General features: G+C 43.2%; 1 protein-coding gene across 1 annotated transcript in view; it reads left to right on the top strand.

Moving 5' to 3' along the window:
* CNTROB (centrobin, centriole duplication and spindle assembly protein) overlaps window positions 1-27,907 on the top strand; it is a 1,846,056-nt gene that overhangs the window by 1,265,933 nt on the left and 552,216 nt on the right. Inside the window, exon 15 of the mRNA XM_044077286.1 lies at window positions 14,351-14,447. Within this exon, the coding sequence (XP_043933221.1) occupies window positions 14,351-14,447 (97 nt within the window). The remainder of the gene's footprint in view (window positions 1-14,350; window positions 14,448-27,907) is intronic.

The raw sequence follows: 27,907 nt of genomic DNA, 5'->3' as shown, positions 1-27,907 counted from the left end.
GAAAGGAGGCCCGACTGTCCCCCTGTGGAGGCAACTGGGGTTGTTTGTCCCTGCACCAGCGACCCTAGCTAGAAATAACAGATACTTTGGTGCAGAGGGTAATTTCTAGAGGTTGTATAATACCATTTTCCCTTTGTCCTCCCAATTCAAGAACATTCCCCTATGTTCCACGCAGTCAGAAGGAACAAGCAGCAATTCAAATTCAAAAGCTGCTAGAAAAAGAGAGTCATCCAAGAGGACCCCAGACCAGATAGAATCTGAAACTTACTCAAGGTTCTTTTTAGTGCCAAAGAAAGAAGCTAGTCACCACCAGTTCAGGGTTCTGCCTTTTGGTCTCACCACAGTTCCCAGGGTGTTTACCAAATGCATAGTGATAGTAGCAGCTCACTTGAGACTGCATAGATTCCAACTGTTTCCATACTTAGACGACTGGCTCATCTCCGCCCCAACCGGGCATCAGATCATTATGGCAAGAGAAAAAGTGATTCAGACGTGCTCTACTAGGAATAACCATAAACTACAAAATGTCTCATCTAGAACCAGCCACAACGAAGATAGAACCCGTGCCAAAAATAAACTATTAAAACAACAGAAAGCACTGCAAGAAGGGTCCCAACAATGATGAGCTGCACCAGAAGTAGTCTGAAGGCTTTAGTTCAATGCACTAAGTGCTGCAATCTAGAACCAAGTCAAACTCTAGAGTTCATAGGAGTACTACTCTACACAAAATCAACTATAGCCTCACTTCCACTCTCCAGAGTTCAGACAGTAAGATCACAAATGAAAAAGATGGTTTTCAGTACCAGAATCTCAGCCTGCTTGGTCCTTCAGGCTTTGAAATCAGTGGTGGAAGTAATAACATTAGTACCCATAGCCAGATTTCATATGATTATTCTTCAATGGATGCTGGCCTCAGTAGTCAATACTTCACCTTCCCTTATCTGCTTCGATACAAATCAATATATGCAATCCATGCCACATGGTCTCCCGAAGAGGCCAATTCGCATATCAGTGTCCTAGAGCTAAGAGCAGTGCTTTTAGCTTTGCAGGCCTTTCAAAATGCTCTTCTTTCAGGAACGATTGCAATTCAAACCGACAACGTCAGTGGTTTGGTACATCAAAAAACAAGGAGAAACCAGATCTTACCCCCTGTGTTAAGAAGCGCTCAGGGTTTGGCAATGGGTGATTTCTTCCAACCACTTTCTTATAGCAGTACACATTCCAGGGAAGTCCAACATGTTAGCAATAAACTGAGCAGGTACATCCTACTACCTTACGAGTGGTCCCCAACCAGAATGTGGTGGAATTGATTTTCGGACAGTGGGGCCAGCCTTGCTGCAATCTCTTTGCATCTCCCCTGAACAAGTGCAGCATCCCTATTCCCCAATTCATTTAATCCCAAAGTTCTTAGAGAGCTGCCAGGTTGAAGAGAAAAGTCATCCTCATTGCACCTTATTGGCCTCAACAGATTAGGTTCCCCTTCCTGTGGCCTCATTTAATTCACCACCCCTGGATTCTGGACCCAACTCAAGATCTGCTGTCACACCCAACAGGCATGATGCATCCAGACCCCCCCCCCAGTCTCAAGAGATTGGTTTCTCCATTTCCAGTAATAGCCAGACAACTTATGCTCTCATAACCTGTCCGCCAGATTTTATCTTCCCTTAATCCATCTACAAGGAAACTATAGGTTCATAGGTAAGTACTAGGCTATCTGCCTGAGGGCATCTGTAAGCCTAGCCAGAATGTGTTGCCTTTCGCCACCCCCTTAGATTAGTTCCCTGTGCCTCTGTCCAGCAGAGCCATTAGGTCTCTGTGCCTCTGTCCAGCAGAGCCACTGCAGTGATCCTCAGGGTAAATTTTCTGTTTCCAATCCATTCGTCAAGGTTTCTCGTGAAGAGTGTTAGTGAGGGGCTCTGCCTAATGTAGATTGGAATCCTGTCCCAAAGCATTGGGAGTCTCTGCGTCAGGAATCTATCCCTCCAGCAAAGTCCTATTTATCGTTGTGGTGAGGTTTAGATCCCTAGAGCGTGTGGCCCTCGGGGATTTGTTTTTTTTTAGGTGGAGCATGTCCATCAATTCTGAGTTGGACATGGCATTGTATGTTAGGCAGCGATCACCTCTGAGTAAGCGGTATGCAACCGAGTACAGCTGGAGTTTCTTCAGTCCGGCTGCATAGGGCATCTGTTTGAAGCCAGTAATCCTCTTGGTGAGTTACTTCTGTGGTCTTTCCAGCTCTTGTAAATGTCTTGTAAGGTACATCCCAAATGGGGCGTTGTACTGTATGATGGGTCTGATGAGTGATGAGAAGAGGGGCACAATTACCTATTTTGTTCTAGATGCAAACTCTTTTATGATTAGGGGGGCCACATAGAAGGATTTTCTAACCACCTTGGCAATATGATTATCAAAGGAGAAATTGCTATCTACTTTGGTCCCCAGATCCCTTATTACATTTTCTGTATTTAGGGGACTACCACGCATGTGGTAGTTCGCAGGTACTTTGTTTTTTCCAAAGGGGATGACTATGCACTTTTTGGCATTTAGCTTGAGGCCATGATTTTGACACCAGGTATCCGTCTCAGTGAGATTGTTTTGGAGGATGTCTGTATCAGCTGGAGAGTGAATTATGGCCTCAAGTTTGCAGTCATCTGCAAATTTGGTCAGCCATAGTCCTCCTGTGCTTGTCTGTACCTCCGAGAAGTATATACCGAACAGGAGGGGTCCCAGGACTGAGCCCTGGGGGATGCCACTTGTAACCAGTTTAGAGTCAGACCTAGCTCCTGCAACTCTCACCGTGTGAGTTCTATCCATGAGCTAATTGGCAACCCATCTCGTAACGTAGGGGTTTATGTTCAGGCTGGTAAGCTTGTCTATAATACCAGAATGGGGAATGTTGTCGAAAGCCTTTGCGAGATCTAGGCAGGCTGTGTGGACCTCCTTTCCCTCATCTAAAGCCTTGGTAACTGTCTCAAAGAAGTCCACCAGGTTTAGGAGGCATGATCTGCCCTTAACAAAGCCAAACTGGGTAGGGTCCAATGTTTGGAGGTTCCCATTGTTTCTGTTAATGAGTTCCGTGAATATGCACTTAGACCAGGCTAGTCAGGCTTATAGGGCAATAGTTCCCAGGGTCCGTTGTGGCTCCACCTTTGTGGAGTGGGATAATTGTTGCTGTGCACCACTCTATGAGTACGTAACCTGTAGAGAGACTGAGTTTGAACAGTGTTTTTAGGGTGAGGGGTTAGTTCATTTTGGAGTTCGTGTAACACGCAGCCTGGGACACCGTCCAGTCCCATTGAAGCTGTGTTTTTGGCTTTGGATAGGGCTGTTTTAACCTGTGTGTCAGTGATTGCCGGGGCACTACATTCTTTTGGTATGGTTATTGGCCCTTTAAGGGGTGAGAGGAGGGTGAAGTTTGCACTAAACCTGTCTGCCAGAATGTTGGCAATATCAGTCATTTCAGCATATTTTGTGCCATTCTGCACTAACTCAGAGCAGATCTGAGAGTTTCCACTTATGTTCTTGACATAGCTAAAGAACGCTTTGTGGTCATCTTTGGAGTCCTTGTCAGTTTTTATTTCGAAGCCAGCCTTGGATGATTTTATGAGGGATCGTAGTTTCTTGCTGATAACTGATCAGGGATGTCTTTCCTTCTTGGGATGTTACTCTTTTCTGTACTAGTTTCCTCCTCCTGTTGTATAGCTTGTTTATGGCAGGGGTTCACCAGACTGGTTTCCTTTTCTTGGAGGAGTGAGTCATGTTTTGCTTGGGATAGCATGATCCATGCATTCTTGCAGGTGCTCATAGAGTGCCTTTGTAAGGGATTCAGCAGCTTGGACAGCATTGTCCTTTAGCATGAGGGCTGTGAACATTTCCACCTCGGTCTTAAGTAATGTGAAGTTTGCTTTTGAAAAGTGTTTCACTGTGATTTCCTTGATTGGGGGTTAGGGTGGAATATGGATATCCAGAGTAATTAGTCTATGGTCTGATCTAACCAGTGAGGGGTTGACCTCCAGTGTAGAACACCAGTTGCCCATGTTGGTGATGACCACGTCCAATATGTTGTCACCTCTGCTAGGGGTGTTGACCAGTTGATCCAGGGCATTCGAGTTTACAAATTCTAGGAAGCGTTGGGCAAGGGAGTTAGTACTTGAGTAGTTCTCCCAGTTAATGTTTGGGTAATTGAAATCACCCAATATTAGGGCGTTTGGTAGGACCTTCATATTTTCTAGTGTCTCCAGAAATGCGAAATGGGGGTCCTGGGTCATGAGTGATCTGTAGCAAGCTACAATTTGAATTGCAGTTTTGCCCATTGTTAGTTGCACATGGATGATCGCTGAGGCATTGTGCTGCACCACTAACCTGGAGGTGTGGGTATCCTTGATGAATATGGATACACCCCCGCCTTTTGTGTTTCGGTCCGGGTTCTGTGGCTGAAAAGTATGGCATGAGTTATAGCCTGCTAGTGCTGGGATGCTCTCTGGAGCCTTAAACCAGGTTTCTGTTACTGCACAGATATCTATGTTCTCCATACTGAGGAGTGCCTCGAGTGTATGCATTTTGAGGTTTAGACTTCTGGTGTTGAGTAGCATTACCCTTAGTTTTTGGTTACTTGTGCTATTTACGGTGGTTCATAGGTATGTACTAGGCTAATGGCCCTGGGGCCTTTACAAGCCTAGCCCATAGAAATGCCCTGGCATTGTGCCACCCGTCGTTAGTTCCCAGTGCATAAAGTAGAGTCACTGGAGTGATCCCAGGGGTGAAATTTCTATTTCCCATCCACTCAGATTTTTCTTGAAGAGGGCTAGTGAGGTGCTCTGCTTGACATGTATGGGAAGTGTATTCCAGAGCATGGGCAGTCTCCCAGAGCATGGGCAGTCTCTGGGTTATGAACCTGTCCCTCCAGTATGTTCTGTTGATTGTGGTAATGAGGTTGAGGTCTCTGGAGTGTGTGGTGAGGAGGGATTGGGATGTCTTTAGATGCAGCATTTTTAACAGAGCTGGGTCAGACATGGCTTTGTAATTCAAGCAGAGATTGCCTCTTAGTAGACAATATGAGAGACAATATCTGCTGTTTTTTGAGTCTGCCCATGTAGGACACGTGTTTAAGGCCTAGGATTTTCTCTGTGAGGTACTTTTGTGGCCTCTCCAGCTGTGGCAGCAGTCTAGTGAGGTCCATGCCAAATGGGGCATTTTACTCTATGATTGGTCTAATGAGGGAAGAGTAGAGAGAAATTACCTTTTTCTTCCTGAATGCAAAACCCTTGGTAATGAGATGTGCCACATAGGACTTTCTGACCACAGTGGCTATGTGGTGGTTGAAGGAGAGGTTGCTGTCAACCTGTGTCCCCAGATCTCTTATAACTCCTTCAGTGTTCAGTGGTCTCCCAGATCTCTTATAACTCCTTCAGTGTTCAGTGGTCTCCCATCGATGGGGTAATTAGTGGGAACTGAGTTTTTCCCATAGGGGATGACGATGCATTTTTTGGCATTAAGCTTAAGGCCATGTGGTCTCAGTGAGGCCTTTCTGTAGGATGTGTGCATCACTTGGGGAGTTAATAATGGCTTCCAGGTTGCAGTCTGTGAATGTGGTCAACCAGAGTCCCTCCGTGTTGGCCTGGACTTCTGAGAAGTAGATGCCAAATAGGAGAGGACCCAGGGCCGATGCCTGAGGGACTCCACTAGTGACTGGTCAGCAGTCTGACTTGGAGTCCGCTACTTTCACACTGTGGGTTCTATTTGTGAGACAGTTTGCAACCAGCCTAATGTTACAGGGGTTGATGCCTAGTTTGGTGAGTTTATCAATAATTCCTGAGTAAGGAATGGTATCAAATTAGGCTGTATGAACTACCTTAACTTCATCCACCGCTCTGGTGCCTGACTTAAGGAAGTCAACCAGGTTGAGCAGGCATGATCTACCTTTCACAAAACCATACTGCGTAGGCTCTAGAGTATGGAGATTCCCTATATCCTTGTTAATTAAATCCATAATGATGCACTCCATAACCTTACATATCAGACTCGTCAGACTAATGGGGTGATAATTTCCATGGATTGTAGTCACTCCTCCTTTATAGGGATGACTGTAGCAATGCACCATTCGGTAGGGACAAAGCCTGAGTTGAGGCTGTGACTGAACAGAGCACACAGACATGGTGCCAGTTCACTTTGTAATTCATGTAGAACACAGCCAGGGATATTGTCGGGTCCCATGGAAGCTGTATTCTTGGCCTTAGACAATGCAGCTTTAACCTGTGCTGCAGTAATGCAGGGTGCCTAGCATTTTTCCGGTATTGAAATTAGTCCTTTTGGGGAGGGTAAAGTTGTCACTGAATTTGTCAGCCAGTACGTTGGCAATATCTATTGGCTCTGTATAGAAGGTACCATTGTGCAGTAACTCAGAGCAAATCTGGGTATTGCCACAGAGATTCTTGATATAACTAAAGAAGTCTTTGTGGTTGTTTTTAGTGTCTGCCGCAATTCTACCTTCATAGCTGGCTTTGGAGGTTTTGATGAGGGATCTCAACCTTTTTGTTGAGGCTAATAAGGGAATTTTTCAAGTCTTGGGACTTCACCTTTTTCTGCAACAGTTTCTTCCTTCTGTTGTAGAGTTTATTAATGGCAGGGGACCACCAGACTGGCTTCCTTTTTTTGGAGGAGAGCATCTTGGTTCTATTGGGTATGGCTTGTTCCATGCATTTATGTACGTGTTCATACAGTGCACTGGTGTATAACTTGGCAGTCATGCATCTATTTTCCATTGGCATGGGTGTCCCGGGAAGTTAGCCACTTCAGTTTTTTTAAGAATCCAAAGTCAGCTTTGGGGAAGTTTGTCATGGTGGATACCTTTGTGGGGGGTGTGGGTGAGAAGTGGATTTTCATGGTGATTAGTTTGTGGTCGGATCTAACCAAGGAGGAACTGACTATTGGTGTAGAGCAGCGGTTGCCCATGTTAGTAATAACCAGGTCAAGAATGTTGCTTCCTCTAGTGGGGGTAAGAATGTGTTTGTCCAGGGCATTAGAATTGATGAATTCCAGGAAGCGTTGGACCAGTGCATTGGTGCTTGAGTAGTTTTCCCAGTTGATGGAGGTGTCGTTGAAGTCCCCTAGTATGACAGTGTTGGGTTGGACCTTGACAGATTCCAGGGTGCTTAGGAACATGGAGTGAGAGTCTAGGGACATGGTTTGGGGCCTATAGCAGGCTATGACCTGGATCACAGTCTTACTCTATGTTAGTTGTACCTGAAATATCTCAGATACATTATGCTGGGCTACTAGTCTGGAGGAGTGCATATCCTTTATGAATATGGAGACATCACCACCTTTGGAGCTTCGATCCATGTTTCAAGGCCGAAAGGTGTGGAATGAGTTATAGCCTGGTAGCACAGGGATGCTTTCTGCTGCTTTAAACCAGGTCTCCGTTACAGCACAAATGTTGATGCTCTCCATTTTGAGGAGTGTTTTGAGCAAGTGCATCTTGAGACTTTGACTTCTAGCATTGCGCAGCATGACCCACAGATTGCATTTATTTATAGCTGTTACAGTGGTAATTTGGTCTTTGGAACGCCATCTAAGATAGGCACTATAGAGGTGGCAAGAGCCATAGCCAGTACCCAGAAACCCAGGGGTGACAGATGCAGGTCATCTCTGGCAAAGCATTGAGGTCTCTCAATCATGTCATCCCAAGCAGACAGATACTGGATCCCCTTAGAATGTCATCAGAAACAGTCAATTGTTGAAGTCGATCATTTTTTGTTTGTACTGCTGTATCATTCAGGGTGACTGAAGGATACTGCTCAGGGCTAGTGTCATACCTGCCGGGGCCACATAATCCGAGAGCTCCACCATGTCTCTTTTCATGTAGTCCAGTGAGGTGCATCTCATGTTATTCACGCCCACATGTACAATGACAGAGTCATACTTGTACTTGTTGTGGTGGGTTTGTCTTTTGAGCCTTGCCTAAAAAAGGCACTATGGGGGCGGCAAAAGCCTTGGCCAGTATTCGAAAGCCTAATGGTGACAGGTGCAAGCAATCCCTTGCGAAGCAAAGTGGCTTGTTGAGCATGTCATCCCAGGCGGACAGATACTGAATCCCCTTTGAATGACACCAGAAACTTAGCCAGTTGTTGAAATTGATCATTTTTTCTTTATACTATGGCATCATTGTTGGTGAGGGAAGGATGCTACTCAGGGTCAGGGTCATACCGCCTTGGGCTACGTGATCAGAAAACTCTTCCCTGTCTCTTTTCATGTAGTCCAGGGAGGTACATCTCGGGTCATTCACACCAACATGGACAGTGAGAGTCGTATTTGTACTTGTTCTGGAGCGACCTGAGTGCTTATGTTATGTGGCGGATCCTGGCACCCGACAGGCAGCTAACTGTAACCTTCTCCTTGTCCAGCCTAGTTAGTGGGACATCAGTGTGCCTGACTATAGAGTCGCCTATTACTAGTGTGTTGGGTATGTTATTTTGCCGTAAGGGCTGTGATTGCATGGCACACTGATTTTGTGAAGTATGTGTTTCATGGTTTGTGATGGGGTGTAGAGGTTGCTTGGGTGTCTGCTTTGGAGGTCTCTGTTGCTTTTGCAGATTTTTATTTAGAGCCTCCGAGTATGTTTTCATGTACTTGTGTGTGTTATTTGCCGGTGTTGGTTTAGTAGGTCTATGTGAGACTGGTGGAGTGTTGCAAGTATTTTCCTTCTCTTGACTGTCAGTTCCAGTCTTTGGTTGAGAGAGCTTTGCCTCCAGTTTGGCTGTATAATTGCATCTCTCGCATATATTAGTGTTTGGTGGTAGGAGGAGAGGGTTGTCTGTGTACATGAGGCAGTTGTAACATTGCCTCAAAATGCCCAGATTCACCAGTTGGACTGGAGTGTACACCTGAAAATGCCCTTTGGACATGCCTGAATAGGTAAAGTGAGCTGTTTTACTGATTGGCTGGTGGGGAAGAATAGAGAGCCTTATCTTTCTGGACAGTATGGGGGGGGTCTAGTGCTAGGGTTAATTAGTGCTTGCTATGAGTTTTGAGCAAGTACTGGGCTGTGAAATGAATGATTTGAGTGCTTAAGTTGAATGTTTGTCTAGTTCCAAGGGAAAAATTGAAGAGTAGACTTTGTGGAGCTTGGAATAATTTAACCCAAGCTAACCGGCAAAACCGCGCAAATGCAGTTGTTTAGCAGGGAAATGAATGAGATACAAATTAGCCCAAAATGGTCAATAAACTACTAACTTCTGGGCTGAAACCACTCCTCCAGGGACAGATAGGCTGCTCAAAGCTCCCCTCTCTCACAGGTGAACAGAGAAACTTCTTTCTATCCTTGTAAGGTATGGGCAACACAGAAACTTGTAACACAGCCCTGAATTCAGCAATAACCTGAAAATTGGACTATACTAGTTCAGAAAGGTGGGAAACAAGTATTTTTTTTTTTGGTTTTTTTTTTCAGAAAATAAAGCAGATACAATAAAAAAACACTTTAAATGCACAGAAATGGCTGTTGCACTTTAGTGTGTAGCCTACAACAGTTAAACAGATGAACACAAACATGACTGTTCAAGTGCAGGCAGCAAATACGTACACTATGTAGCAGAAACAAGCTTTTTAAATCACAGAAACACTAAGAAATTGGCGTTTTAGGCAGAATTAGTTAAAGACAGCTGCTGTAGAACTCTGCAGGACACCTGGCAGGCACATGCTGAGCTGAATACAAGCGCAATTACGGTTTTTATAGCATGGAAATGAAAGAGATAGAAATTAGCCCAAAATGGCCAATAAACTACTAACGTCTGGTCTACAGCAAACAAGGCACACAAATTCATTCCATTACTGTGCTAGTAAGCGGAAAATGATTTGTACACTGAGCACTTCAAAATCAGGTGGAACCCTTTTCTGCCCTGATTTATAGCATTCTTTTGAATTCTTGACATTACTTTTTAATCAGTGAGCCAGTTTTTCAACAGTTGAAGTTCAAATGGCAGCAATGGGCACACAAATTCATTCCATTACTGTGCTAGTAAGCGGAAAATGATTTGTACACTGAGCACTTCAAAATCAGGTGGAACCCTTTTCTGCCCTGATTTATAGCATTCTTTTGAATTCTTGACATTACTTTTTAATCAGTGAGCCAGTTTTTCAACAGTTAAAGTTCAAATGGCAGCAATGTCTAATTTCCATGTTGGATATGATGGTTCCTCACTCGCTTTCATAAACTTTGTAAAACCTTTTTTTGAGGCACAATTCTGTTAAGACCTGCATTTAAAGATCCTATTCCTCCATAGGATCTAAATCTGGTACTACAAGCCTTGGTCCATCCAGCTTTTGAACCTGCACATGACTATGATCTTAAATTTTTTCTTGGAAAACTTTGTTTTTGGTGGCCATTACTTCTGCTAGACGAATTTTTGAAATTCAGGCCTTATCTCTGAAACCCCCATATCTAATTTTTTATAAATATGGAGTTACATTATGAAGTAATGCATCTTGTTTTTGCCCAAAAATAGTATCAGAGTAATATTAATCAGTCCATCAGTTTACCAGTTTTCTTTCCAATTGAAACAAGTGCAAATACTTGTTACATTTATTTGATGTTCATAGACAGCTGTGTTTCTATTTACATAGAACAAAGTTCATCAGAACTACAGATCACTTGTTTCATTTGCTGTAAACCCGTGTCAAAAGTCACTCTAGCCAGATGGCTTACTGGCTGCATCTCTTTTGTTTACAACAATTTGGATGTCCCTTTGCCAAAGCAAATATGTGCTCATTTAACCAGGTTTGTAGCAACGTCCTCAGTTTTTCATTCAAGAGCTTCCATGGATGAAGTATGTGCAGCAGCAACTTGGGCTTCCCTCCCATACCTTTATCACTCATTACAAATTGGATTTGGTATCCAGAGGTAGAGCATCATTTGGCTCAATGGTGCTTAGGAATATCCTTCCTTGTGTCTGTGGTGGGATTTAGGTAGCTTGGAACTCTGTCCCATCAGTTGAGGCCAGAATGAAAATTGTCAACATCCGATAAAGAAGTTTTGTACTCACCATAATGTTCTATCTGTGTTGTCCATTTTCATTCTTCCTCAACTCCCCCTCCCCCATTAACCCCATCCTGATGTTTTTTTCTGGAAGAGTGAGTCGATATGGAAACATTTTGTATACTCCCAGCATTATAAAGCTCCAGATATAGCATTGTCAAGCCTTTTTTATGTTTAGATTTATGTTTATTTGTATAAGAATTATTTCTTTATCCTATAACTAGCAAAAAAGATCTGAAGTAATTGGGGATGGTGCATTCTGGCTAAGGGAGAAGCTCAAGAGTTTTGTGTTACCACAAGCTTTTGCAACTGCCAAGTTGGATCTGATGGTTCAGATCTGAACCCATCAGTTGAGGAAGAATAAAAATGTACAACACAGATGGAATGTTATGGTGAGTACATAACTTATTTTTTGATGCCACTGATTATTTTAGTTATGAATATCTCATGCCTCAACATTTCAGTGATATGTGTAAACAAATCATTCCGAAAGAAGCATTATATCCAATAATGGGTATGATGAGATTTGAGTAAGAGAGAATTTAGATTTATTTTGATGCTCCAATCTTTGTGAAGCTAAAAAAAAAAAAAAAAAACTACAATGCAGGAGAGCAGCAAATATTGAACATCCTCTTCTTTACTGTGGTGAGTTTGTCCCCTGCACCCCTGATGTGGTTGGCAAGCCCCCCACACCCCCAAACATATATGCACCAACTCTGAGATCACCATACTTCGGAGAAACGAGAATATATTCCAAGAAATGACCAACTCGGACTTGGAAGATCATTTTTTTCATCCATTCAGTCTCAGCATTCTGGGACTCTCTAAAGCAAGTCCTAACATTTCAAATGGTTGCCCTTCTTTGGATCTAGTGAAGCTGCCTTTGGAAATTAGATGAGCTTTCTGAAATACTGTAGAGAAATGATGTTTTGAATGATAAGGAATTATCAGCAGGAGTGTCTGGATCCCTTAGGGCAGTGTTTGATTGGAGGGATGTATCACTGTATGGTATGTGGAAAATGTTCTGTTTACCAATATTAATTGTACTGCATTTTGTTAATGTAATTTGAGGCTATTGTCCTTTCACCAGTTGTGTCAAGGTGCATCTCCTTTGAGAAGTAAAGAAGGGAAGAAAACTACTTAACCAGATGAGTTCTACTGGGGTGCACCTGCACCTCCCAGCATAAGGACCTTCATCCCCTCTACCCCTGCTAACTTTGATACTGCACAACATTGTTGTTGGTAAGGGGAAATGTTCTACCCACAGAGTTTTGTAGCCTTATTGAAACACTATCTTCTATTTCTCAGATTAAGGGTTCAGCTAATCCAGTGACTGCTCCTTACTTCACAGTTTATAATAGCATGAATTCAAACACCACTTGCCCTACTTTAACTAAAATTCACTCTCCAGCTAATAAATTACTTAAACTGGCTTCTCTGTATCTGATATTCTGGTATGGCATGAACTACATTATGGCCTTAGATCAGGCTTCTGTAATCCAAAGATTGTTAGGCAACCACTAGCTATGTGGTGTAGAGGGATAAAGCCCTGACCATGCCGCAAATGTCCTGAGTTGGTATAAGTGGCTTGGGTACCAGCAGGAGGTGGCCAGAGAGGATGGGACTGCTGGCCTGCTCATCCTGGACAGAGAGGTGGCATTAACTTACCTGGTGAAGTTTGTATGCCAAGCCTGTTCTGTTGCCGTGCAGTGCTTCTTAAGGGTAATTCAGTGTATGGACAAGCTTCCTGTTGGCAGAGAGTAATTTCAGTGCTTGAAGAAGCTGCTGAGGTGGTCGGTAATGTTCTTAAGGCAAAAAGGTAGGATGCTACACAGATCCAGTAAGTTGGTCTACTGCTACCATCCCATTTTTACAAGGGAATAGTGGGACAATTGGTATTCCTGAGCAAAAAGAAATGGGCTGTAGGTCTTTCCTAGGCCAGGAAAGCCCGCTTTCTATCCCTTAAGAATAAGTAAGCCAAATGGGTGCTGTAGTGGTGTTTGATTTCTTGCTTCTTTGTTCATTTTGCTCATTTTGATAAGCTGAGGAAGAGTGCCACTTGCTCTGCTGCGGTTGTCTTTCAAGTATTTATTCATCAATTCATTGAAAGTCTTCCCTCTGCACTGAAAGGGTATGTCATGGTGGCATTACATCTCTGCTTGTAGTCGCACTTTCTTACTAGAATTTTAAATACACTTTTGTTATGATATCCGTTTCTGGTAATTGTAGAGAAACTAGGGATTTACACTGATGTTCAGTATGAGCCTTAGCTTTTTCCTTGTATTTTAATATCTACCTCATCTTTAGTGATAAATTAACTGATAAATCTTTAGTGATAAATCTACCCAATCTTACTGTGCTGTCAATTTCTCATTATTGTTTGTTGTTCTTACCTTTTCATTGTACATTGACTCATGCATCATGCATGTTGTTTAACTGGTTAGTAACTGTGCTTCATATGTATTATATTTGTCTGCCCAGCAACTGTTTCTGGGGTTTCAGTTCCATGGCACAGAGTAAAGGCCTACAAGACACCCAGATGTCCCACAGTTAATGGCCTTGGGCACTGGCAGAGCTGGCTTGAGAAGGGCAAGTCGAATGGCCATTATTCACTCACCCATCCAAGGGAAGGGGGCTGCCATCCCACTTACAATGCTAACACCCAGTGAAGGAGAAGTATCACATGAAGCTACATAAAGGATGAGATGTGGATATTTTCCAAGCCGTGCATTTTTATGGTGTAGAAGGAACTGAACACTTCATATTTGTCACTGCAATAGTACAGTAACATCAAAGACACATGGCAGTCAGCGATCTAGGGCTACTAAACATTTTATTGGGTTCCCTGGTGACAGCTCACCAGGATTGGCTTATTCCTCTAGAGGAGAAAACTGATTCACCAGTAATAGAAAGATTGATGGTTGTAGGCATGAGGAAAATAAATGTTCCTAGTGCTTTTCTCCATGGGACTCCACTGAAATGGTCCATAGCTAGTTAGACAATCATTATGATCTTTCAGTCAGTAGATAAAAATGTAGCAAACTGATCCAAATCATTGCTGAGGGCTAGTCATTTGGGTGGGCTGACAACATAATAGATGGAATAATATGTTTGAGTGGATTATTAGACCCCAGGAGCACCGTGGGGCTTCAGTTTATATTTGTGTATGATATGTGCAAAAATACAAAAAATGGGTTGTGGATAATTGTAAATGTGAAGATGTAACATTTTGTATTGGTGTATGTCCCAAATGCAATTTAAAGTATTTTAAAATTTCATAAAAAGTCACATTAAGAATTCATCCTATTTTCTTCTTCCTAGCTCTTGGACCGATCCCCAGGTGACCCACTGAATGAAAAGGCTAAAGGGTTGGAAGGAGAGTCGCAGTCCATAAGCGGTGCTAACCAGCAGCAGCCAGGTAAAGAATCTGTGAAAATATGTGAGAAAACGTGCTATGTCTAGTATCTGTCATGAGAGTGCAGGTCACGTGACTTAGTCACAACCAGCTGTAGTAAGCAGTCTGTTCCTGGCAGGCTGTTGAAAAACATGCATATTGCTATACAGGTAAGAAGACAGAAGCTAGGGAGTACACCTGTCTGCTGATAAGACAAGTAGTGCTGGAGATACAGTAGACAGTGTTACCACTGCCAAACCAGAAATACTTGGTCACATGGAGAGGTCGCTCACTCTTTGGTGACAGGTGAGAAGGAGACAGGAGGTATGGATTAGTACATAGGTAGTTCTTGGTCACAGGTAGGTGACAAGTATGTAGTAGGTGGGAGATTCTACAAGAGCGTGTGTGTGTGCTTGCAGTTGAGAAAATGACAAGGTGGTATGAGGTGTCACATTGGTGTAGTTCATTACATGTTTAGGTGGCAAGGAAGCAGTTGGAGGCAGGTTGCAGTAGATAATATCTATGAGCAGGCATAAGGTGAGGAGTTACTCTAGATGCTGTCTGATTGTTGCTAGGTGACAAGAATTCAAGACATAGTAGCTTAGACCAGGCAATATTCACTTTCTGACAACTGAGAAGACAAAACATGAGGGAATTATGGTAGATACTGCCTGTTTGCAAGTCACTGAGAAAGCATTCAGTGGATGTTGTAGTTAATAGCACCTGAATGCTTGTTTTTTTTTTTTCCTAAACTATATTGACATAACAGACATTATACTTCACATATATTGATATCATATAACCTAAGCAATATTACATAAATTTATTAAATTCCTGCTTTTTTCAAACAAGAAACATCACTTATAATCTACTCAATCTTTCTCACTCAAACATTACGTACCTCATTTAAGTTCTGCTGCCTTCTAGGCCTCATTCCTCTCTTGTATGCATTGTTCCCACAATTCCCATTTTTTCCTATGTAGTTTGCTCATACCCTTTTCTAAATCTCAGTTCCAGTTGTTTTATCTCTGTTACTATATTCACTACTTCTAGCTTCTCTGGTATAGCAGGTTTTCCCTGCATGCTCTGTCCTCTAATTCTGTTATTTTTTTAAACATCTCTTCCTGAGCAGTCTGATATTCAGCCAGCCTTTTCTTCATTTTTACATCTGAGTTTTGCAGCTTTATTATCTCATCTGAATATCTGTTTATGAAATTTACCCATAAACACAAGCCTTCTGGCCTTGACTGCTGCATTTCTTTTTTCACACTGGGACAGCTAGAAGTAAGCTGTTACTGAATGTGCAGCCATCTTGGAAGTCTCGCACCTGAATACTTGCTGATGAGAAGACTGGTGGGAGGTGTTGCAGTTAAACAACACTTGAATCCTGGTTGATGTGATGGTGAGTACTCGTTATTGCATTAAAAGGTAACATGAGTGGTTGTTTTTGATGATCATCATCATTTGATCACTGCTGCATTAGTGTTAGTTATATGGAATGTATCTTTCCAAAACCACTGTCCAACTTCTGAAGCTTAAGGCACCCTCCATGTGCCAAACCAGAAGTAGCTTGAGCAGAGATGAACAAAAACAGCAGTTTGGGCACCAAAGCCTCGAGTGATTTCCTGCAGCTGAAGACTGCACCTCTTCCTCACATTCAAGGATCAACGGTTGGCTAATGGTTATCCATTGACGGGGAGATAAGTTCCCTTTAGGTAACAAAAAAACAGGCTGTGTTGTATTTTTATGATGGAATCTTAGCTCTTTCTGTAAAGATATATATATTCTAAGTTAAGAATAAGTGTTTTAAGAGACTGTCCCTTTGTACTGTGTTTAAGGAAAAATTATTAAAACTAAGTTAAACTAAGATTTTTAGGAAAAAAAGTGTATTCTTCTCCAGCACTTAGTTTCAGAATTCCTAATTGTCAAGCTCACATGCTGAAGTTTACGCTTCCTTCTAGAATATGAGGAATATTGTAGCTACTTTTCTTTCTTCTGAAGAGACATCATCTTTGCGTAATTTTATTGCTTCTGTGTCTTGAGTAACTAAACACTTTTGAGTTGTGCTTATGATTCAGTTGATGACACTTTCTGACATGCTTTTACTGGAACTATTATGAAAAGATTTGCTTGGTTGCATACACATCAACTTTCTGAGGATGTTAAAGCTGAAATTTTAAATTCTGCCTTAGACAGAGAAGTTATATTTGGACCTTATGCTGCAGAGGTCATTAAAAAGTGTAACGAGAGAGGGGAAACTGATTCAAGACATTTCTCTGATTTTTCAGACTTCCTTCTACAAATTTATCAGTAATTTCACAGCTACATCTGCACAGTGTTATAAAAAGCAAAATAAGCAGACACAGCAAGCTGTTGGTAAGCAGATTTAAAAAAAAACAATATCAATGGGGCTCCAAAAAGAAAGGAGGAGCTTCCAGAAACATGGGCATTCCAACGGATTTGAATGACTATCTACAGAATGCTTTTCCTATCCTGCAAGCCTTAATTCTTTTCCAAAAAGACTCTTTCCCATAAGATATTTTCCTGGGGTATCTCCTTGATTCCTTGGTTCAAAGAACTTTTTCTTTTAGAGGAAAAAGTAGATCTATACTTTTTATAGTTAAACCAAAGCCTGAGCAAGGGAATTTCTTGGATAATAGGTTTTTTTAAAATCCCTGTTTCTCATGATTCCTGTAGCTAGACTCCACATGAGAAAAATTTAGTGGTACCTAAAATCAGTATGATCCCAACAATCAGCATCCCCTGTCATTCCTGATTCCTGTTTTGGAATTTGTAAAAGGGAACTCCTTTGGTGGAGAGACCAGATTTAAATGAATCAAGGTCTCCCATTTTCTCTTCCAGCTCCAGCATAGCCTAACTACAGACATCTCAGACTTTGCCGGGGAGCAGGGTCTATGGAATAAAAATGATTGATGTAAAAGAGATGTTGGCACTAATACATGCTCTCAATGTTCTCAGTCATGTATTGTCTCCAGGACCATTAGAAGTGATTACAGACATCACTGTAGCAGTATGGTTCATAAACAAATGGGGGACAGATCGAGCCATGGTAGCCTGGGATATAGCCTTTCAGCCCAGTATCTCTCTTCACGCATCTTACATCCCATCAGAGAAAAAGTTTGTGGCAGACAAGCTGAGCAGGACAAGGACAGACCACTCGCAAATTGAAACTGAATCATGCAATCCTCTAGGAATTGATACAGCTGTGGAAAATGCCTGAGAGTGATCTGTTTACCTCCAGTCAAGCAATCAACTGCTAAACGTCTGCTCCAGGACTCCATGCAGTAAAACTTGGAAAAGAAATACATTTTCTTTTCCTTCAACAGAAATGTTCTTATATCCTTTCCCACCCTTTCCACTAATATCCTGTGTCGGTCTTGAAGGTTTAGAAGGACTTATTGTGGTTAATTTCTTCTGGCCCAGGCAAAAGTGGTTTTCCCTTCTTTTGGAAATGTCCTAGGGCAATTACCACAAGCTTCATCACAGATTGGACCTAGTCACATAAGACAAGGGGTTGTTTGATGCACCCAACTTGAAACAACATCAACTACCTGCCTGGATGACAGAGCTTTAATATTAAAGGAGGCAAAGAAACATGCTTCTGTGAAATCAGATATTAACAAATGGGGAAGATTTTAATTGTTGCCAAAACAAAAACCAGGACTCTCTTAGGTTAATATTTTTGTGGTTCTATAATATTTGTGAGAGTTATTGTTTTCTGGTCTTTCTTACTTCTCTATCAAGGTACACTTGCCAGCCATTTCAATTATGGCTGCCCATGGATCCTCCCCTTTCAATGCATTCCTATGTTAAAATGTTTTTTGAAAGAGGTGTTTGCATACCAGGCCTCCTAGAAAACAGGTGGCTTCTCCTTGGGATTTCAACTTTGGTTTGGAAAAATTAAAACTTGCTGCATTTGCACCATATCATTAGACTGTTTTGTGGTTCTTAACATGAAAACCAATTTTGCTGATAACTCTGACTTCTGCAAGAAAAATAGCTGTTATGCAGGGCTCAACCTTAGCTCATTATCAACAATGATAAGATTTCCTTAAGAACTAATCCCCCTTTTATGTGTAAAGAGGTATCTGAGATGACTTTGATCCAATCTATCTAGCTCCCTTTCATCTTTCCACAATTGTCACACCTAGAAGCTTAGTATGGTGGATGACTTCTATAAGGTGTTAACAGACTGTTATTGAGAAATTTTATTTGAGGTGTGTGAGAGGAATAGCAGCATCTTTTTTTTGTTTCCACTGATGAAAATCACTCTTGGGTGATGTGCTCTAGAGTAATTGTTACTTGCAGAACAGATTAATGTGGAGTCATTAGCATATTATATGAGGGATGCATAACATTGGGGGGAGTGCAGGTTGTTGGTAAATATGTTGAAAAACAATGGCCCTAGTATTAAACCTTGGGAAACACCTGTTTTGATGGGTAGGAACGATGAGTAAGAATTAATTTATTTAATAGACTGGACTCTATTGGACCGATAGCTGGAGAACCGGTCAGTGGAAGTGTTTGTTAGGCCAGGTGAAGAGAGTTGTTTTGGAAGGCATCTATTGAAAATTTATGAAAGTTCTTTGACAGATCCAAAAACATGGTTAACCAGCTGGCCTTTATCTCTGGCTAGTTTAACAGTGTTGATGACATTTGTGAGAGCTGTGGTAGTGTTAAGCCCTTGTCTGAAACTATTTTGGGTGGGGGTACGGCGGTTGTTTGTAAATGAGATATTAATTGATTATGAATGCATTTTTTCAAGCATTTTTGAAAGACGAGAGTGAATGGCAGTGGGTGTAAAGCTGACTATATCAGTAGCATTACCTCTGTTGTGAAATGGGATGATGAGATTTTCCATAAGGCTGGGACATGGGATTCCAGAAAAGACCTAATGTGAGAGTGTTCAATCTTGCCGTTTGTTCTTACACCTGGGTTCGGAGCCGATCCTAGGCTCCGTGTCGGCCGCTTGGCAAAGCTCTGCATCGAGAAGAAGCTCGAGACCAACCTATCTCCCACAATTCCCCTTTACCTCGGATCTAGTTTGCCGCTGCAACGTTCGCATCATTTTTGATGAGCTCGGACCACCTGACAGCTAAGATTACTTTTATCTAACATTTTTAGATAATTTTTTTTCTTCTAGTTTACCTTTAAGTTTTGTGTGTGTGTGTGTGTGTGTAGTGAGTCGAGGGCTTTCTTCGAGTACGTATATATCTTTTATATATATATATATATATATATATATATATATATATATATATATATATATATATATATATAATAAGTTGGTTCCCTCGGGGCCTACCCCACCCTCTAAACTTATAAGACTTATAGAACTTTTATAAGTTATAAAACTTCTACTGGATTTGACATATTACCGGATTTGACTAATTTACTGGCTTTGACTTTATTGTTGGTACTGCCTGTCCAAGACTGTGTGCTATATAGTTTTACTGATTTTGACTTACTGTTATTATGTCTGAAAAAGCTAAGTCAGGCTTCAAACGGTGCCAATGTGGACAGAAAATGTCTGTCACAGACAACCATAGTTCCTGCGTCTACTGTCTTGGCCCTCTCCATCTGCAAGAAGACTGCTCCATTCTTTCAGTGGAAGGGTCATGATAGATAGGCACAGGAAACTCATGGATAGAGGCCTTTTGAAGCCTGCTTTCCAAGAGGCTTTGGATGCATCGGACCAGACATCTAAATCCTCGAAGGAATCGAAGACGTCGGAGCCCATGTCATCGGCTCCGAGCTCTTCATTTAAAGTTCGCTCACCGGTTCCACAGACCTCGGGGCCGAGTATCGAACTTTTGTCTGTTACCGAGCCTCGAGTCTTGGAACCGGTGACGGAGCTCCCACCTCCTGTGCTATTGAGGTCTGGTCCGTCTTCGATTCCTTCGACGCGTTCTTCTAGGGCCCTCTCCGACACCGATGTAGACCTTGTGGTGCAGAAATTAATGGAGAATACGGCCTTGTCCAAACTCATCTCAGTCTCTTCCCAGTTGGTGTCGAGACTCGAAGGCCTTCCCTTATCTCCATCTGTTCCTCCTCCGAGACCTATTCAGTCCTCGGAGCCGGGAGAGGCTGATCTGATGATCGTGGAGCCCTCGGTGCCGGAACAGTCTTTTTCTCGGTCGGCACCGTTCACCTCGACTCCGACGGACCCTTTACCGGAGTCTCGTAGCCGACGATCCATCCTTGGTTCGGGGACCGAGAGTCGGACCGATGTTTCGGTTCCGACTCTCCCTCTCGGTGCCTCGGCTCGGATCGACTCGGCTCCGTCCTCGGGGTCGATACCCTCGGTCCCCGTCTCGGGGATCCCTCCGCCTTCTTCGGAACCGAGGGATTCCTCGACTCGGGACCCGGGGGCCTTCGACCTCATGAGGAAGGTGTTGACTCAGACAACCACTTCTGCAGAAACAGCTTCTCCTTCCCATAAGGGTCCGTTATCCTCCTCTGCACCCACGGCTACGTCAAAGCATCGATCACCGGTGTCTCAGCCGCCCCCAGAGGGAGCCCCCTCTTCCTCGGAGGCTTCATCGGATGTCCCCCCCGAGGAAGTTCCGAGGAAAAGGTTGTGTAAGAGGAGACACTTGGATTCTCCACAAGAATCCTTGACATCGGACACTGACTTAGATGAGTCAGAAGGGTCCCCGAAATCACCCTCAGAGGATGTCTCCTTTTCTGACATCCTGGAGATCCTAAAACAGAGAGGTGATTGGCAAGCCCTACCCCCTTCTGAGGATGAGTCAGTCTTGCTGAAGGCATTCGGTGCTCGCCCTTCTTCCTCCTGGGTCACTCCGCCCTTCGATGAGTTGATGGAATTGATTGCTCGAAGGGCGTGGGAGACACCTGACACAGTGGAGCCAGTCCCTAGAAAGCCTAATAAATATATTACTGCCCCTCAAGATGAGGCTTATCTCACAAAAGGAGTTCCAGTGGACACTATGGTGGTGGCAGCGGCCACTAAAAAGGAGATGTCTGAATCTTCCTCATCTGTCCATCCACCTAACAGAGATTCTAGGACTATGGACAGGTACGGGAAGCGCATTTTTAGTTCAGCGGCTTTTTCCATGCGATCGCTGAACTATTTGACCCATTTCACACGGTTACAGAGGGATCTAATCAAAGAGTTGGGAGATACCCCCCAGGGTACCACAGATGCTGCTGTCTCAGAGAAAGTTACAGCACAACTCAATACCCTTACATCTATTGTGAACTCATCCATGAGGCTCATTTCATATGCAGCCGAAGGATCGAGTAGGGCTGCGGCTTCAGCGATTGCTCTTCGCAGACAATCCTGGATGCGCTTATGTTCCTTTGCGGAAGCCTTCAAGTCTTCCTTTACTAACGCCCCATTTGACGGTGCCACTCTCTTTGGTCCTAAAGTAAAGGAGACCCTTACCCGGTGTGAGCAAGAGGGAAAGACTCTGTCTGCTGTCGGAGTCTGTTTTTCCACCCCATCCTGACTGTACCCCAAAGGGCAACGTGGTGGTAAAATGTGGTTTCGAAAACCCCAAGGCTCTTTCCCAGGCACACAGGGTGATGCCCCCTCTAGAGGCAGAGGAGGGGGCAGAGGTGGAAGATGTCGCCCTGGCGGCAGAGGGGGTCCGCAAAACCAAGGTGACAGGGATACACTCCCTGGGAAACCTTTCCAGCACTCCTGAGAGGAGGCCCGACTGTCCTGCTCTGGAGGCAGTCGGGGGTCGCTTAGCTTTATACCCTCAGGCCTGGCAAAGTATAACATCAGACAATTGGGTAAAAAGCATTGTTACCAGAGGTTACAAAATTCCGTTCCTATTACACCCATTTCCGCAGAAAAGACTCCCAGATGTACCGCCCCATCTGCGAGACCCTGCAGCTATAGAAATTTAAAAGCTGCTAGAAAAAAAGAGTCATCCAACCAGTCCCAGCGGACCAAAGAGGATTCGGAACTTACTCAAGGTTCTTTTTAGTTCCAAAAAATACAGGGGACTGGAGGCCAATTCTGGACCTAAGCAAACTCAATACCATCGTCAATAAAGAAAAGTTCCGGATGGTCACGCTTCAATTGATCCTTCCATTCTTACAGAAGGACGACTGGATGTGCTCAATAGATCTAAAGGACGCGTACTACCACATCAAAATGGCCAGGGCGTCCAGGGATCACTTGCGCTTCCGGCTGGGAGCCAGTCACTTTCAGTTTCGAGCCCTGCCCTTTGGTCTGACCTCAGCCCACAGGGTTTTCACCAAATGTATGGCAGTGGTAGCGTCTCACTTGAGACGCCTAGGATTCCAGGTGTTTCCGTATCTGGACGACTGGCTCCTTACTGCCACCACCGAGCGTCAACTGATTCAGGCCAGGGATTACACACTAGAACTCTGTGTTCATCTCGGAATTTCTGTAAATTTCGAAAAATCTGTATTACAGCCATCACAGCATATCTCATTCATAGGAGCAGAATTGGATACGCGTTGCTTGATTCTAAGGCTTCCTCCAGAAAGAATAGCCTCTCTACAAAATCATATATCTCTTCTCCTGATGGCAAAAAAATCCCCAGCAAAACTGGTTCTGAAAGTGTTGGGTCTCATGGCAGCTTCCCTCATTGCAATACCCTTGGGAAGGCTGCACATGAGAGTTCTTCAATGGCTGCTATTTGCACAATGGTTATTCCAACAATTACCCCTGACACACGAAATTCACATCACGAACATCTGCAAGTCACACCTGTCTTGGTGGCTTCAGACTTGCAATCTCTCCGGCGGCCGACCATTTGTACTACCCACGCCGACAGCTATGGTGACCACGGACGCTTCCCTGATAGGGTGGGGGGGCATCTTTCAGGGACAGACAGTCCAAGGCGAATGGACCAAATTGGAGTACAATCTGCACATCAATGTTCTAGAGCTGAGGGCATGAGGGCAGTGTTTCTAGCGTTGCAACACTTTTCTCCCCTTCTACCTCTAGGGACCATTGCAGTTCAGTCGGACAACATGTCCGTAGTCTGGTACATAAACAAATAAGGGGGAACCAAGTCTTATCAGCTATGCAGAGAGGCCATGAGAATTTGGCAATGGGCAGAGTCCACGGGTCGCTTTCTGATAGCAACGCATATCCTGGGGTTATCCAACGTCATAGCGGACAGGTTGAGCAGAGCCATCCTGTTACCTCACGAATGGTCCCTCAAACGAACAATTGCGGACAAGATATTTCGCAAGTGGGGCCAGCCTTGCTGCGATCTGTTTGCGTCTCCAATGAACGCCAAATGCAGAAGCTACTTTGCCCTATTACTCCCTCCAGGTGAAGTCCCCAGGGACGCTCTGATCCACGATTGGCCCCCGGGCCTCCTGTACGCCTTCCCTCCTATTCCTCTGATTTCAAAATTTCTACAGAAAGCCAACAACCTGGAGAGGACAATAATCCTCATTGCCCCATTCTGGCCTCGTCAAATTTGGTTTCCCTTTCTTCGAGCACACCAAATTCGGGAACCCTGGATCCTGGACCCAGAGCCGGACCTACTGACCCACTTGTCAGGGGCTCCCCACCCGTCGCTTCTCTCCCTCAGACTAGCAGCTTGGCTGCTCCGCTTCCCTTCTTAGCCAGGTCTGATCTTCTTTCCCCTGCAGTTCAAAATATTCTAGTGGCTTCTCATAAGGCTTCCACTACAAAAATCTACTCTAGTAAGTGGAAGTGTTTTGTACACTGGGCAACTACACAACATTTGGATCCCGTAATAGCCCCACTGAACAGAGTCTTGGAGTTTCTATCCGTACTATTTCACCAAGGAGCTTCTCCTTCCACTTTGAGAGTTCAGTTGGCTGCCATTTCAAACTTTTATGTGGGAGAAAATGGGGCGCCTATTATGGCTCATAGACTTTGTAAGGCCTTTCTAAAAGGGTCTTTTCATATCAGGCCACCGTCAGAATTCCTACACCACCATGGAATTTGAACCTTCTATTGTCACAACTAATGCTACCACCCTTTGAACTAGCCTCTTCCTGTTCTTTGAAGTTTTTGTCATGGAAAACCCTCTTTCTGGTAGCTATCACATCAGCCAGGCAGGTATTGGAACTTCAAGCTCTTTCCGTTAAACACCCATATTTGATCTTTCACCCTGATAGGGCATCTCTTCGCACTAATCCCTCCTTTCTTCCCAAAGTTTGCTCCGTCAATAACATTAATCAGTCCATTGTGCTCCCCACATTTTTCAAGAACCATTCCAATAAGTTGGAATATATATTACACAAGTTGGATGTTCATAGACAACTCAGATTTTACTTGGATAGAACAAAGGATCACAGAAAAACAGATCAGCTCTTTATAGCCTTTGCGGACAGCAGAAAGGGCATGGCAGTTACGAAACAAACCCTTTCCAAATGGCTATCCGATTGTATTGTTTTTGTTTATACTGCTTCTGAGCAGAGTTTACCTATCAAGCCCAAAGGACATTCTACTAGATCAATATCTACATCCCTGGCTCATGCGGCCCGCCTACCATTAGACACTATTTGTGCGGCTGCCACTTGGTCTAAACCACATACATTCATTACTCATTACAAAGTGGATAGGGTTTCCAGGGACAGGGCAACCTTTGGTTCCACTGTGCTCAGGAACGTTCTTCCGTGAGTTTCTCAGGATCACGGAGCTAGGGACGCTACCCAGGTGTAAGAACAAACGGCGAGATTGAACACTCTCACATATAGAAGTTATGTCCTTACCATAACGTTCCATGTGGAGTGTTCATCTCGCCTTTGTTCTTACATTCCCACCCTCCCACCCTCAGGAAGAACGTCCAGTTTAGGTGTCTGGTTTGGTTCTCCTGCTTCTGTTTCTCTCAGTTGTTATGGCTGTTTTTCAGCTATGTTTTAGCATGTGTGTTGTATGTTCACTCCCATTGGGTTCTGGTTTGTTTGCAAACTAGATCTGAGGTAAAGGCAGAGGGGAATTGTGGGAGATAGGTTGGTCTCGAGCTTCTTCTCGATGCAGAGCTTTGCCAAGCGGCCGACATGGAGCCGTGGATCGGCTCCGAACCCAGGTGTAAGAACAAAGGCGAGATGAACACTCCACATGGAACGTTATGGTAAGGACATAACTTCTATTTTTTGAAAATGGATACTGGAAAGGAAACGGATATTGCTGCTATTTTAAAGAAATCATCAGGATTTGTCTCTGGAGCAAGTGCACTCGCTTTAATTTGTTTGAGGTATTTCTTGATTCATATGTATTGGTTGAAAGGAGAAAGAGTGAGTATTAATGGAACAGGGAGTTGAGACTCTGTGAAATGTGGGCAGGGTATTAGAGGAGGTCAATGTGTTTTGAGTTTCGTTGTGATGTAGTTTAGCGATGCTAGAGATAAAGTGATCACTGAAAGCATTGGCTGTGTCTTTGATGAGCAGTGGGATTGGGTTGTGGTTGTGCATTTGATCCAGGATGTAGTATTTTAGATATTGTGGTCCAGAATTGTTTAGAATTTTTATAACATCTCCTCTACAAATTGGAGTAATAAAGTTGTTTGTCAAGTCTGATATAGCATTTGGGTTTATTTTGTAAGTATTTATATTGCTGTTTTCTGTTTTAATACTGAGCCATGCCTTCCAGGCTTTATTTCTGTCCCTCATTAATTCCCTGGTGGTAGGAGTGAGCCAAGGAGCCGAGTTGTTTTGCACTCTTTTAAGTCTGAGGGGGGCCATGCAGTTCCATAAATTTCTTATTAAAATAGAAACAGCATCATCTAGTGGCAAGATTTTTAGGCTGTTCCAGTTGAGATTGTAGTGAGTGAGGTATTAAGCAACTGCTGGTCAAAGTTGTTTATGTTGCAAGGATTTATGTGTGTGTTCCCTGGGGGGGAAGTATGGCATTCTCTCGTGGCATATATGGCCAGGTGGTCACTGTGTGCAAGCTAAGGTACTGTGGGAGCTTATATTGTTAGGGTGACTTGTTAATAACCACTCCAGGGTTGTAGTTTTAACATTTTTTCAGGCTGATTCTGGTTGGATCACTGATAAGTTGTGAGAAAGTGTACAGGTTTATACTAGAAGTCCGTAACTCAGAGGCAAGTCTTGACCAGTTGATGTTATCGCCTACTGTAATTGTCTGTGTGTGTACATATTACCAGGCAGCCAGGACAGGATATCCTCCAGTGTGCTGAATTTTTTGCCTGGTTGGATATAAACAGCTGCCACACAAATTTTTTGTGTGCATTTATTTTTAAGTTACTTAGAAGTTTGGCATTGAGGAAGGCGGGTGAGGGAGATGGGAAAATTGACAGATTTATGCTACTGTTGTACATTATTGCTGCTACTCGTGTTTTTTTGCTTAATCTATCTCCTCTAAGGATGTTGAAGCTGGGGGGGGTTGTGGACTCGTGTTACTGATATTTGGTTTTAGCCAAGATTCTGTTATTGCTAGTATGTAGGGGAGTGATATTTCATCCGTGTGTGTAGGTCTAGACTTTTGCTTACAAAGACATGTGTCTGGAGCGTTTCTCCCCGGGCCTCCGCTGAAAATTGGCATCATTCCAAGTCAGACTTTCTCAGTTAACAAATCTTAAATAAATAAATAAATATTTCTGATACTTATATGGACTAGATTGAGTCTCTTTCTTATTTTGTCAGGAGAGGAGTTTAGGTTTTTGGGCAGGGTTGATTTTTATTTTGGAGTAACTTAGTGTCTGACAGGGTCCAGGATTGGGATGAATGTTACCTGCTACCAGTATATTCAGTAGTACACTTACATGAATTAATTGTTTCAGTTTTTGTGGTGATAACACCTTTGAACCTTTTTTGGAGGTGTGGAATATTTTAGGTTTAATAAGGTTTGCGTAGTGATTTTTATACAAGTGGGACCTATATTGACGAGGATGAATGAAGGGGTTACATTGTAATCGTGTGACTGTTGGTTGTAGGTGAAGTATTAAAGGGAGTTATTTGGTAAGCTATATTGAACCGAATGGATGCAAGAGTTGCACTGCAATCATGTCTTATTAGGGGTAGATGAAGTTGTCATAGAGTTGGTAAGCTATAGAGTAGGTTAATAATATAAGTATGATAGAGGTTAGAGTGAGACATTGAATCATGGTGGGGAGTGGGGATTTTAGGGTTTGTGATGTTTTAAAGGAGACCATCTTTAGATTATGAATAGTAGAGTACAGGTATTGTCTTTTATAGTAATAAAGAGGTGTATTCTTTGGGTAGGTTTTGGTAGAGTAATTTGTTGTGGATCAGTGGTGCAGTTTTAACAGGTGGGTCAGAGTATTTGTCAGTTATAGTAATTTGGTGATAATAAGAGGTTGTTATTGGTTAGGTAGGTTTTGGTGGGAGGAAGTTGTGGATTGGCAGTATGTATGTGAGGGTGGGAGTAAGTTGAGAAATAATTTTAGATAATGTGGGGGAGGGGTATGTAGGTAGGTGAGCGGAATGAGCCTGAGCACAAAGACAAAAAAGAGCAGGTTGCACTTGGCAGTAATGTAATTTGGCCAAAA

The sequence above is a fragment of the Protopterus annectens genome, chromosome 7.part0 (genome assembly GCF_019279795.1).
Source record: "Protopterus annectens isolate FY-2018-M chromosome 7.part0, PAN1.0, whole genome shotgun sequence".
Taxonomy (NCBI): domain Eukaryota; kingdom Metazoa; phylum Chordata; order Ceratodontiformes; family Protopteridae; genus Protopterus; species Protopterus annectens.
The sequence above is the reverse complement of the archived record's forward strand: the minus strand, read 5'-3'. Positions and strand labels throughout refer to the sequence as shown.